The 13,787-nt window shown below is 39.7% G+C and overlaps 1 protein-coding gene across 1 annotated transcript in view; it reads right to left on the reverse strand.

Moving 5' to 3' along the window:
* The window catches only part of LOC306870127 (voltage-dependent N-type calcium channel subunit alpha-1B-like), a gene marked incomplete at both ends in the record, with an annotated part of 115,696 nt that overhangs the window by 27,777 nt on the left and 74,132 nt on the right, over positions 1-13,787 (reverse strand). The window contains 8 exons of the mRNA XM_079417208.1: positions 629-789; positions 2,029-2,125; positions 7,591-7,697; positions 8,180-8,239; positions 8,374-8,503; positions 9,420-9,540; positions 9,720-9,904; positions 10,581-11,378. Of these exons, the coding sequence (XP_079273334.1) occupies positions 629-789; positions 2,029-2,125; positions 7,591-7,697; positions 8,180-8,239; positions 8,374-8,503; positions 9,420-9,540; positions 9,720-9,904; positions 10,581-11,378 (1,659 nt within the window). The remainder of the gene's footprint in view (positions 1-628; positions 790-2,028; positions 2,126-7,590; positions 7,698-8,179; positions 8,240-8,373; positions 8,504-9,419; positions 9,541-9,719; positions 9,905-10,580; positions 11,379-13,787) is intronic.

Raw genomic sequence — 13,787 nt, forward strand, 5'->3', positions numbered from 1 at the left:
TTAATCAGCTATTTTTTGCTTTTTGGAAGCTGCATTCAAAATCCACTTGGCTCAAAAATCTGAGGTGGCCCCTCACTTTGAATGGCCATGACACCTCTGTTAGTGAGGCTAGCAGGGAGTGCTCACCCTGTGGTCTGTGTGGGTCCTAACACCCCAGTATAGTGACAGGGACACTATACTGTAAAAAGCACTGTCCTTCAGATGAGAGGTTAAACTGAGGTCCTGACTCTCTGTTATAATTAAAAATCCCAGGATGCCCTTCAAAAAAAGAGTAGAGGTGTAACCTCGGCATACTGGTCAAATTTGCCCATTGGCCTCTGACCATCATGGCCTCCTAATTATCCCCGTACATTGACTGGCTTCATCACTCTGTCTCCTCTCCACCAGTAAGCTGGTGTGTGGTGGGCGTTCTGGCGCAATATGGCTGCCGTCGCATCATCCAGGTGGATTTTGCACATTGGTGGTGATTGAGGAGATTCCCCCCTTCGAAGCAAAGCACTTTAAGTACCCAGAAAAGTGCTATATAAATGTAACAAGTTATTATTATTATTTCGACAGTACTGCTGTATGCCTGCAGGTGTGAGTTAATCAGCCCCTATTCTCTGCTCCTGTATTAATCCCACTCTACCTGCAGTCTTTCTCCAGGCCTTTGGACTCGTCTGTGCAGAAGAAAAACTTGCCCTTGAAGAGCTGCACAGCAATGACAGCGAAGATGAACATGAACAGGATATAGACAATGAGGATATTCAACACGTTCTTCAGGGAGTTCACCACACAGTCAAACACGGCCTAAGAGAGAGCAGACACACATACAAATACATGGTTTATTAACCATCAACTACAGTCATAAAGCTGAATGCATTTATGCCGTTATGACATATCCCGAGAATCAACAGATAAAAGTCTGCAAAATCTGTCACAACTGAGAATAATTCATTTCTAATTATCCACACCTGCAAGGCTCACAGGTGTTTGTGAAGCTGTAGCTCTCACTGTGAGGAAAGCAGCAGGCATCCATGATCACGGGCGACAGGGATTGGTGATACCACAACATTTATTGTTTGTTATGATGCCTATACTTTTAAGGGCAATAATGTTGATTTTTAATAATGGATGTCTCAACTGAAAGGAAAAGTTTAGTGATTTCTAAGAATAAAATGTGTTAAAAATTCCAATAATCCTGGCTGATTAGTATTTGCAAAAGACATATTAAGACATATTTATTAGATTTATATTTCAAATAAAATAGTTGTTTCAAACTTTATTCATCAAAGAATCCTAAAAACTATTCTCATGGTTTCCACAAAATATTAAAGGCAAGTAGGCGATTTCGGAGAGGCTAGCAATAGCAGGCTAGCTTTAAAAGCATAAGATCCCACCCTCTCTGCAAATCACTCTCTGTAGCCACGCCTCCTCCAAAACAAACACATGAACGTGCAGACCAGAGGCTAACCAGCGACACAATGAAGGACGGCGTTGGTGGAGGGTTGAATGCAACGCTGTCAGATTATCTCATGTCTCATTCATTGGTTAGAAAACATTACAGTACAAAGCGCATAATACTGTATTACAATAATAACAGCTTCCAATCTTACTCGGTCTCGGGCTGCAATAGTGCAATGGAACGCACTGATAACATTTCATGTCTGCGCAAACAGGATGCACAGAGTAATGCAAATATGTATGTTGACAGGAAAGTAGGACAGCCTTTATTTACCTTCAGAACGAGGGACATGATTGGACAAACATTTTATGGTCCTACACCTTCCACAGACAATGCAAATACATATAAATACATTTAGACCACTCAACCTATTGCTTTTATGATGTGAAGAGACATTCAAACAGCATAACAAAAATTTTTTTTTGAACCATATCACCTACCCTGCCTTCGTAACTGTTATAGAGTGATTTCTACATCATATAGGACTTCTTTCAAAAACTTATAAATGTATTTTGTATATATAAATGTATATACACTTTCCTAACCATGATGGCTGTATTAATGGACTGCAACCAAACACGTACCTTCAGTTTTGGTAGACGTTTAATGGTCTTCAGTGGTCTCAAGACTCGCAACACCCTCAGGGACTTAATCGTGCTGATGTCTTTGCCCTTGGTTCCTCTACACAAGTCAAAATAAGCAAAGGGTCAATAAATACAGGATCAAACATGCTGTAGACAGCCCTCAAAGTATTCATACATATCCAGACAAAACACATGAGAATGTGAGAAAACATGATGTAAATGTTTCAATCTGTTTATATCTCAATAATGAGACACCAGACTAAACATACTCACCTTTTTTTATAGACAAACTAAATAAACACCAAGAGCTAATTTATTAATAAATTAGCATTCTTTAGTGTCATAGCTTTAGTGTCAATGCTCCAACAATGGTTCAGTGTTATTTTACGAAAGCACATGCTTTGATGACAGATTATGAAATACATATATCTTTATTGCATGCAGGTAAAATAGTTAATATCTAAGTATTAATGAGCTCTATCAGAACTGTTAGCCTGTTATTAAATGATACTTTAGTATTAGCACTATTCATGCATAAAATAAGAAAGGCAACATGAATTAAACCCAAACGCTGTAGTGCATCAGATTCTAAAACAACAACACGCCACCAATGATAACAAAGAAACCTGCCCTATAAAAGGGCACTGTTTCTTTACAGAAACCAATGCTGTTTTGTTTTTAAGTCTTTATCAAGCTGACATGCTTCAAATGTGCCACCTTGATCAGCTGACTGCATAGATTGGAATAAAGTGCATGTATTCATTAAACGCAGAGCTAACAGCAAGAAAAGAAAAAGAACAGCTAAATAAAATGTAATTCAAGTTATTTCACCCTTAAAGAAAAGAGCAGTCCTCAGCATAAATCAGTCATGCTTCAGCTCCTAAATGCTCAAATCATAACCGCAAAGCTTACAATGTCATTTAATGAAGTAACTGCAAGGACAAGCATAGTCAATAACTGAATTATGAGGAAGTACTCCATGGTCACATTAAACAACTGAAGCCCTTCACATTATATCTATTGCAGGCAAAGAGCAAACAGAATCTTTTATTTGTGAGACATCACATTCATTCAAATAACCTTCACTGAGCCCCTATTTTGATGCAGGGCATGTGTTTTGTTGGATGTCTGACAGAATTAAGTGCAGATAAATTACTACAGTATTTCTGTAATAATTCATTTTCCCAATTATCTTATGTTACATTACAACTAATTATTACACGGCTCTCTGGAATATTTCATTCTGATTGGTCAATCGCAGCATTCAGAGGCCAGATATTCCATACCGCCGCCCATGGCATCGCTGTTTATAAAACTGGCTCAACTTCCACGCCTCTCATACTACACTGCCAGCAAACGCAACTGATGCCATCTCGCATCTCAGTTATTGACTATAGTAAAAATTACTCTTTAGGATTTCCGTATACTGTACATATTACTGTAAAATAGGTAATTGGTCTCGTAGCTCGGCAGATTGCTTTGTACATTGTAATGTATTATGTCATTTAAATTTTTCCTCTTAAAGGTGGTTTTATACATATAAAATAATTTCAGCTCAAATATTTCATGTTTTTATTTATTTGGTGAGCAGCTGTGTAATAAGCGGGATAATGTACAGTAAGCCGGTCATTATCATTTGTATTAGTTTGCAGGTACCATTTATTTCTTCCAGTGCAGCAATGGAAGAGAGAACAACAGAATATCTGAGAGGTCATATCGCATCTCATTTATTCACGGTTTCTTACTTCGACAATGCGTTGATATAAACAAGGCTTTGGCAGGTATATGATTGGTGCTGACAGATGAACCAGCAGAAAGTAACTTCAAGAATTTTTTGTAAAAATGCTTACAATAGAAAAATCCATAAGCAGTGATCCCCCTCCATTGCACATAGACATATTTCAAAAGAAATGACCTAAAACTACAACAGACCTTTCCATGTGCAAGAGCAAGTGGTAGGACATTTGCAGATTTCTAGCATTTACATTAAGCAAAGGCTCAACATCACCCCTAGAAAGTGCCAACGTCTACTCACACATGCACAGTTCATACATTATTCTATAAATCCAATAAACACCAATCTAACAGCCAATCAGCAGAGACCTTACAGCATGGTCACCATTCAGCATGGTGAAGTTACTCCTTTGGCCCAATCTTAGGGCTCAACAAGGTCATGCAACTCCACCCATGCTCCCTGATGCACATTAGTCTAGCATGCATTTATTGTACAGGGCCTGATGTTTATTCCCCAAACCCACTACAAACTATAAAGAGCCTCAATAACGTCCCACTGGACACCATGATAACTTTCACAGGACCCCAGATAACAATTGTGGTGGAGAAATACTGTTCCGCATCAATGCATCACCAATCAAAAATCTTTTAGAGGTTCTAATGAAAGCCATCAGTGTTATTGTAGAGGCTCCAACCCTGTACAGATATTCTCACTCCACTAATATGTAGTGACAGTAAAGGACGTTATCCCAGTAAGCCCAGGAAAATGAGGAACAGAGAAGATTTTATCAAGGAGAAAAAAGAATATCGGGGGTTCCCCACCTGTTTACGCTTTGATGTGATCTAATGAATGAGAAGAACACAAAGCAAAAGGCAAAACATTACGACATGCTGAGAACAGAAAGTACCTCTGCACTAACAGTAAACCACATCATCCTTTCAGAACATTGCACATAACATTTCAATGAGAATGAAAGGCTTTTATGAGCACCATCGCGTTCTTTTGTGAAGCTGAAACACAAGGCATAATGACTTTGATGACTGTATGCAGGAGAAACAGGAAATTGCAGGACTTTTTAGGCAAATGTTTTAGAAACTGACAAAAAGGAAGAAGAGGCTTTGTATGGTGGGTGAAACACTTCCAACTGCCGTTCATTTCTTTTAAGGATGTAACAGAATGACAGCTTCTTTTGCTGGAGTCTGCAGAGACAGCTGTAGGAGAGATGATGAGTACACTTGACAGAGAGGCAACATCTAAGGGTGGATCTGAAAACCAGCACAATCGAGATCTGGAGCGAATACCAAGACATGCCAGTCTAGCAAAGAGATTGTGGAGCCGTAGATCAGTCCTGATCTGATTCATATCATGCTTATGAACCTTGAGCATGGTTGAAAGATGCCAGCAAATGGCTATAAATCTAAACTGTTTAGTATTACTCTTGTACTTTATTGTACAACTGTTTCAGTCCGTGGCATATGGGCAAAATGTTATATCTAGGGATGCATAATATCTTTGTATCAGATCATTTATAGGCTCATAGTCAAATTTAATTTATCAGTCAGTATAGCATATATATCAGCTAATATACAGGTTATATCAACCTTTGAGATATCTTCGCTGGAATGATCAGCTGTATCTGATGCTTTCTTGATTGCTCCTGAAATGTAAAGATGAGCTTTTTCAGTAGCAGCTCAGTATGTCTGGAATAGACTGAAACTCGTTTATTTTCCTTAGCTTTTAATAATTTATTGTAAATTGTATGTTTTTTTTTGCTTTATTTATGTGATCACTTTAATGTACAGCACTTTGGTGGAACATTGTAAGTATCCATTTTTCATACATTATACTGTTCATTTCTGATGTTCTGTATTTAATTTATTTAGTCATTATATAATTTTAATATCAGTGCATCCATAGTCTTTTATGCTTTAAAGAGCACTTTTAAAGATCTGGCCAATCGCAGCAGTCACATTTGCAGTGCATCACATTCTCGTGTGTGAATCCGAAAACATGCAGAAAGATGAGTATGTACAGGAAATACGTTCGTGTTTTCATGCCCACCAATGGAGCATGGATGTGATGTTTCAAGTGAACAATGGTGCAATCACTGGCCAAAAAAGCCAGACCTGCCCTGATATGCCACTCCAACACAACTGAAAAAGGTCATTTTTGATATGATATGACACATGCACTGATCATCCTGTCTGAGATCAATGTGGGGATCGCACAGGATGCTCCATATTCAGTAAGCACCGAAGACCTACTGAGAATGGTAGTAATGTTTCAAGGAAATGAAACAGATCAATAGTGTCTGCCCTCCATGACAACAGCGAATTAAATTACATGGAGAAGATCATCAAGCTCACTGGCTGCAAATGCGTGAGTGATGCTAAATGATGGATTATGGAGAGGCTGAAACACTGCAGAAGATCCCATGCTTCAACACGTGCCTATGGGCTAAGCATTATTTGACTCAAACAGAGACAGGCAAGAAGACGAACAGTGAAAGAGAGAGACAGAGACAGAAACAAAGACACAGAGAGAGTTAAGGCGTTACCCCATGAAGCTCCTTCATGTGATTCCAGGCAGAGAGAAACAGAGGAAGAGAGGAAAGTCAGTGACGGCACATAAATAAACTCACATTTAACACGTTTTTGACATGACAACACAGCAACAAACATAAAAACAAACAAGAAGTAGGACAGATTAATCAGTACAGCTGAGAGACCCCTTCATTCTGAGATACAACTGTTATTCCGAAGCAGTATTTCAGGGTATTGCACACACTCTCTGTTCCGCTTGCCTTACTCATCGATAATTACTTGTGACGTGGCAGTAAACCATCTCCTTTGCACTGATCTTTTAGGTAAAGCTGGCAAACCAAGAAAGTCTTGCTGGTTAAATTAGTTAAGAAGCCTAATGGGGACACCAGAGCACCAGTATCTCATTCCAGGGATCTGCATCCAAAACATGTCGGTAACTGCAATGCTGGTTTTGTCAACAGGGTAATTAAATCACAAAATGAAATGCATCCCAGACCCAAATATATATGTACATGAGTATAATATATACGGACGTGCAGTTGCAATTTTAATCGAAAGAGAAAGAAAGAAAGAAAGAAAGAAAGAAAGAAAGAAAGAAAGAAAGAAAGAAAGAAAGAAAGAAAGAAAGAACGAAAGAAAGAAAGAAAGAAAAAGTGTCAGGCAGTGGAGGGGTTGATGTATCATGTGAAGTCAGAACTGCAGCTGATTTCATAATACAATATACTGTAGCACCAGCACCATAACAATTAAAGCTCTTAACATTATTGCTCATTTCTATTTTCTGTTTTTTCTAAAAGCAGCTAATATCATTTCCTCAATACTAAAGTGTTGCAATGGCCCATCCATTACAGCACAGGAGATGCAAACAGCTGATCGTATCAGACAACTTCTTTATTAGCTCCTTCACACACACACGCACACTCATTCTTTTTGAGACTGCATTCTCAAAAGTGCAATAAAGTGGTGTCAACTGACCCACAGCTCTGAGAGAAGGACAGGAAGGAAATTACAGATCAGTGGGAGTTTGCAGGTTTGAATGTGTACAACAAAGACAGACAAAGATACTCTTGTCATGCTGTGGGAATGAGTGTAAAGTAAAACCTTTTAAAAAGAATAATAAGAGTATATGGGCAAGAACTTGGACTAAAAGGTGTCTCAAATTACTCTGTATTGTGTAGTCAAGATCAATGATAAACTTCAAACAACTTAAGTAATAGAGTCTATTTAAGAGTTTTCTGATTTATGGGAGTTTAGGCAGGTGTTTGTAAATTAAAGGCAACTTACGAGAATGCAAATGCCACCAGTGCACCACTGACCACAATGAAGTCCAGAATGTTCCACAGATCTCTGAAGTAGGAACCAGGATGCAGCAATAAACCTAAATCCACCATCTGTTCAAAGGAGAAACATAAATATTAAAGATTATTTAGGTTGAAACCTTGACACCTATCACTACAGCTATCAAAGCACCATTTCTGTAACAAATTCACTGCCTTTACAATAAATTTCAAGACAATTACTTTATATCATCCACTGTGAGCAATGTTCCCATTATTATACAGAATCCTAACAGTACGAGTCTTTTATTATGATGAATATGACAGCTTTGTAAAATAAAATCTTATAGAAATTCAGACGATCTATTTGTTGAGAATCTGCCAGTTACTGTTCTGAATCTGTTCATGTTCTACAGTATGTAATCTTAATTAGACCGACTAGTAGCTCAGACAAACCACTGACTAGTCGTTTATGAAAATACATACTGTAGTTGTGCACTGTCACCAAATAGCAATATCTCAGGTCATGAGGGGAATTCTGGATCACTTCTTCTATCAGATTTCCAATTAAACAGTGTAATTTACCGCAAAATTACCTTAATGACCATCTCAAATGTGAAGACACCGGTGAAGACATAGTCTAAATACTTCAGGACCTATGAAGTGAAAGTAAAATTGTCATCAGACTATTATCAGTCATTTGGGACATACAGGAAAATGAGGTCAAACTTTGACAAAATCGGACTTTGCACAGTCAGACCAGCACAGACAAAACATATGAGAGACGTACATTGTTACGAGGGGCATTGGCTTGGACTGGGTCCTCTGCAGCCAGGGCTATACTGCTCATGGCAATCACCACCAGGATACACATCTCAAAGTAGCGCAGGCTCACAATGTAGTGGCACAGACGTCTCACCCTGCACACACACACACACAAAAACAACACACTATAAGAGTGAGGCTTAAGGCAATTACATAATGAAGTGTGATACCTAAACGGTACTTGAAATCTACAGACAGATACATTTAATTAACCACCAATAATTAATATTTACATGCAGGCCAAAAGCAAGGTCTCAGAGTTCAATGATTAATTCAGTAATAGCATAGATTTTAGCAGGCATGTCAGGTCAACAAACACTCATGTGGCATTAGTATATAGTAAAATAATAGTATTCCTATATTGCTGCACCAACAGAATCATGACAGACAGCTGCATTTGGCAATTGCCCAATAATACACAGCTTTATATGGAGGTTTATGGGATTGGATGCCTTTTAGTCTTAAAGATCTTAAAGCGTTCACCTTAAACACACACAATTAAACTTTACAACCATTATTAGTGATGGTTGAGACAAGTAATAATCAGAAACATTTGCAGATATAACAGCATTGGTAGTTTGCCAATTGCAATCTACAAATGCTGTGTCTGAATACTCAAAACAAAACTCAGCTGTTGTGGAAGGAAGCTACTTTAAAGTATTTCACACTATTGAAAATATCTGTCAGTACTTTCATTTCATTACGAGCACTTTTTTTATTTCTGTAGATAACAAACTGTCTAAACATTACTTGAAAATATACTTGATATGCTCACTCAACTGTGCCATGCAACACCACTACTTGTTGACAAAAAAAAAACTTATTTCTGGAAAGCCTTTTTGAATGTGAGCTACTGACAAGTTACCAAAAAAAACGTTAAAGGAATACTTCTGCTTTAACTCAGATTGCAGCTCTAACAACAGCTTTTGTTACACTGCACTGGGATAAATGTTCAAATGCACATGGTTTTGAAAGCATTGGGACTCACACATTTTCCACACGCACACTTACGGATTGGTTGGGTTGAAGATGAACATGGAGCTGAAGGGGAGGACGGGACGAGGGCTGCTCTGGTTCAGATCCTCCAGATTCTTCTCAGTCATGGGCATTGTCTCACTGTCTATACTGTTCACTGAGAAAAAAAAACAAATGTCATGTGTGAATTTATACACTTGAAAGCTTTTGTTATACCAACACTGGCTTGTTGCCAGCAGCAATGTTAACACACTTAAAAAAATTGGCACGCAAATGAGAGTATAAAATGAGTGAAAAATTATTCACAGTGACCTGATATGTATGAGAAATACTAACTGGGAATAAGGGTTGTTTCTCCAGGGGGTGACGTTACGGTCACAGGTATGTGTGTGCCCATTCCTCCAGTCTGACCAATATTTAGTTTATTGTCCAATTCTTCTGGTTTCTCAAGACACCATCGGTTCCCAACTGAAGGCTGATGTGGGTTTACTGTCAATGAATCTCCTCCCATGTCCATGTGCCTACAGCAGTCAAAACGAGATTACACATTGGCGTTTTGGTCATGAATCTCTGCATTTCTGAACTAATCTTTTAGGGGAACTAATCCATCATTGTCAATTCCATACAGTGATTCATATTTCAGAGCATATTATTGGTTGGACCTACTGAATAAGTAGACTTTTCAATGAACGAGTTGGTGTTTTGGGTTTGGACTGACTCAGAAAGGCACTGGGAAACAAACAGACTCAGAAACAAAGTAGGACTCAAACTCGTTCATGAATGTGGATGTGTTGACTGGCAACATTCTTTTTTGCATAATAGATATGTAGATACGCACATTTTATTAAATAATAATAAGATTTGTTTCTATTCCTGGCCTAAAATATTTCCGAACAAATCTGTTTGTAAAAAAACTGAGTAAATTTGCTTAAAGTACACAAAAGTCAATGGTCACCACCTACTGGTGTGTCTACTGAATGAATCAATGAACGAATCTCAATGAATCTTTTTGCTGAATGGATTAAAGTGAGTTCTTGGGACAAATCAGAATTTCCACCACTGCTGGAATAAGGTACAAAAAACAAGTTTCGTAGCTACTGGAGCATAGTTCAGTTTTCTTGGGAACTTGGGAACAAATGTGCTGTTCAATCTAATGTATCATTTTAAAAAATGACACCTTTTCAAAAATAGTTTTACCTGTGGCTGTGTGACTTGCCCTCCTCCTGCTCTCCATTCCCTCGTTGCTCCTCTCCTTCCAGTGTCGACTGAGCTTTACTGGTACGTGGTCTGTGCCGTCTCCTCCCTCCGTTACCTCCGTTTTCGCCCCTGGAGCACCTCTCCCCCTCCCTTGTTCCCGCACGTGAGCCATCCTTCTGCCTGGACCGCCGTTCACTCTTCCCTGCGCTGACCACTCCATTGCCCTCTCTGCTATGCCTATGAGAGTGATGGTGACGATGTTCTTTCTCCCCACCTCCCACTCCCTCGTCCACGGAGCTCTGATGGTGATGTCTATGTCCTTCTTCTCTGCTCTGGCTCCTGTCACTCTTCCCCTCCTTACACCGTGTCCCATCGTGCGCCTTACTGCGGCTGTGATGGACGTGATGCCGGCCTTCTTTGCCATGACCTGTGTCGCCATTTTCATTGGTCTCATTGGAGGGACGCTCCCTGTGACGGTGGTGTTTGCGTGGTGGGTGTGACTGTGGGGGCTCTATCACAGGGGGGACTCGTTCCTCCGGTGTGCCACCCTCCCCTTGCATGTCCTGGAGTTTGTCCAAGCCTCTGTGGAGACTGTTGGGACCATCACAACGAGGTTCCACCACCAGAGGCCGATCCAGGTGGGTTTTCATGTCAGGGCGGAGGTGAAGGTTGGAGGTCAGCTGGGGGTTGAGCTCCTCTTGGTACAACGCCTCGCTGCTGGCCAGCATGTGCTTCCGAATCTGCGTGGTGCGCTGCTCCCACACGGACATCATTTTTAGAGAATGCTGCTGTTCTTTACTAGTGAAGAGAAGATTAAGGAAACAAATGTGTAAGCCTCGGACAGATTCAATTAAATAATACAATTAGGCATGGTGTTGACGTTAGTCTCCATCCATGTCAAGACCCCCTTTCAAGATGGTGATTGCCTGTTTGCATTCTTTAAAAATCCTTTCTGATTTGAAAACTGAGCTTCATTTTGGACGGCTGAAGTTCACAAAAATCAACAGTTTTGTAGTCGAGACCAGAAGAGGGTTGGAGTCAAGGAGTCAAGACTGAGACCCAAAGAAGACAGACTCTGAGTCAAGACCAAGACGATAAAAATATGCTCTTGGACTCAAGACATGGGGTGTTACGTGACCTGTGAGCATGATGGCAGCATAGCGTTTTAGCTCCGCTTAACCCCACTCGTTTTCACCATATATTCAGGTTTTTTTTTTGCCAATTACGCAACATTTGTTTCACGTTTTGACACAGTGCACCAACAGTATGACTTCTCGTCAAGGTAAACGGGAGCTGAGTTTCTAATGCATAAGGTTCGTAGAACCTATTATTTTAATGGTGCTAAGCCAAGTCATCTTTTAGCACTTAGACTAAGGAATGCTGAAAAATATTAAAATATTATGGCAATTCAATCTCCTAATGGTTTGATAAGTGATCCCAAAGACATAAATAAAGAATTTAAACATTTTTATCAGAATTTATATAGGTCGGATTTGATCTTCAGTGAGACTCAATGCGATTACTTTTTTCAAGATTTGACCCTTATATGTCTATCTGAAACAGGCGGCATCCTTGGACGATCCAATTTCTCTCCTGGATGGGATGGAATCCCTCCTGAATTATACCTTTCCTTCTGGGATCAGTTGGAAAAGCCCTTGTTAAATATGATTAATCATTCCATTCGAGTGAGTTCCTTTAAAGCTATGGTCTACGATTTCAAAGATTGTTCATTATTAATAACCTCGTTTAGATGCTGGTTATGGTTCTACAGTACAATCCTAATAATATGAAGAGAAAAAAGAATGAAAAAAATCCATTCACTCTATTGGGTGTACACCCGCAGAGAAATTGACCAATGTAAGCTGTCCGGCCGGACAGCTTACATTGGTTAACTGCTCTCATCCAATCCCCTGCTCCACTCGCGTCTCCACCCACCGCACCCCACCCCGCCCCCTCCTGCGACATGAAATTTTGCGCGAAAGTAGGCAGCATCAACTCAGCAATGGAGAAAAACCAACAAACAGACAGCAGCAAGCGGCCCCTGCTCGCCCCAACAGTCAAGGTTAGAAGAAAGAGAAAGTCAGTTGAGGAAAGAGCAGAGATTAAAAAAAAATGTGAAGAACGCCGGACTCAAAGCCGAATCAATATAGGGTCCACCATTGCCCGTTGGAGGAAGCTTCAGAGAAACCTTGGACTTAAAACCGACGCTGACATGGCTGACTTTTTGTTGAGCAGGTAAGCATTTATTTATACTTTTATGGTGTGGTGTATTACATAAATAGTTTTTTATCAATCTGACAACATGATCATGCTACCGGTCGGCATTGGAATGTTAGCCGACATCGCACATGGTACATCTCTGTTCCATGTTTACTCCTGCTTGACTGAGTGACGTTGTTCAGGTCGTTTCCCGGTGGGAGGGATCAGGTAGCACAGAGGGGAGGGGTGTGCGTGTGGAGGGGCGGGATGAGTTTTTTAAAAATTCTGGCTTTCTCGACTGATTTTCAACATCGTAGACTACAGCTTTAACAACAGTACTAATATGACTATCATTACTTTGTTACCTAAGCCTAACAAAGATCTCAATCAGTGTGGAAATTATAGACCGTTGTCTCTTTTAAACAGTGACGTGAAATTGTTTGCTAAAGTTTTGGCCACTCGTTTAGAGGTATTCATGACTAAATTGGTGCATAACGATCAGACTGGCTTTATTAAATCTCGCCTCACAGATGATAATGTTTGCAGGCTATTGCATATTATACACACGGCTAGTGGAATGGACATATCATGTGCAATAATGTCCTTGGATGCTGAGAAAGCCTTTGATAGGCTTGAATGACATTATCTTCATTGGAATGCTTTGGTTTAGGCAGAGACTTTATCAGTATGGTCAAACTACTATATGCCAATCCCTCTGCTGTGGTCATGACAGATGGTATTACCTCTCCAAAGTTTTCCATATTACGCGGGACGCGTCAGGGTTGCTCCCTCTCACCACTCTTGTTTTCTCTCTCTCTTGAGCCTCTTGCAGAGAAAATTCGCCAACATTCTTTGATTAGTCCCATCACATATTGTAATACTTCACATAGGATTTCATTATATGCAGATGACATCCTGTTATATATTAGTGACACAGCTAAGTCTATCCATCATATTTTATCAGTATTTGACTCTTTCAGCCAATTCTCTGGGTATAAGATCAATTGG

The sequence above is a fragment of the Barbus barbus genome (assembly GCF_936440315.1).
Source record: "Barbus barbus genome assembly, chromosome: 5".
Taxonomy (NCBI): domain Eukaryota; kingdom Metazoa; phylum Chordata; class Actinopteri; order Cypriniformes; family Cyprinidae; genus Barbus; species Barbus barbus.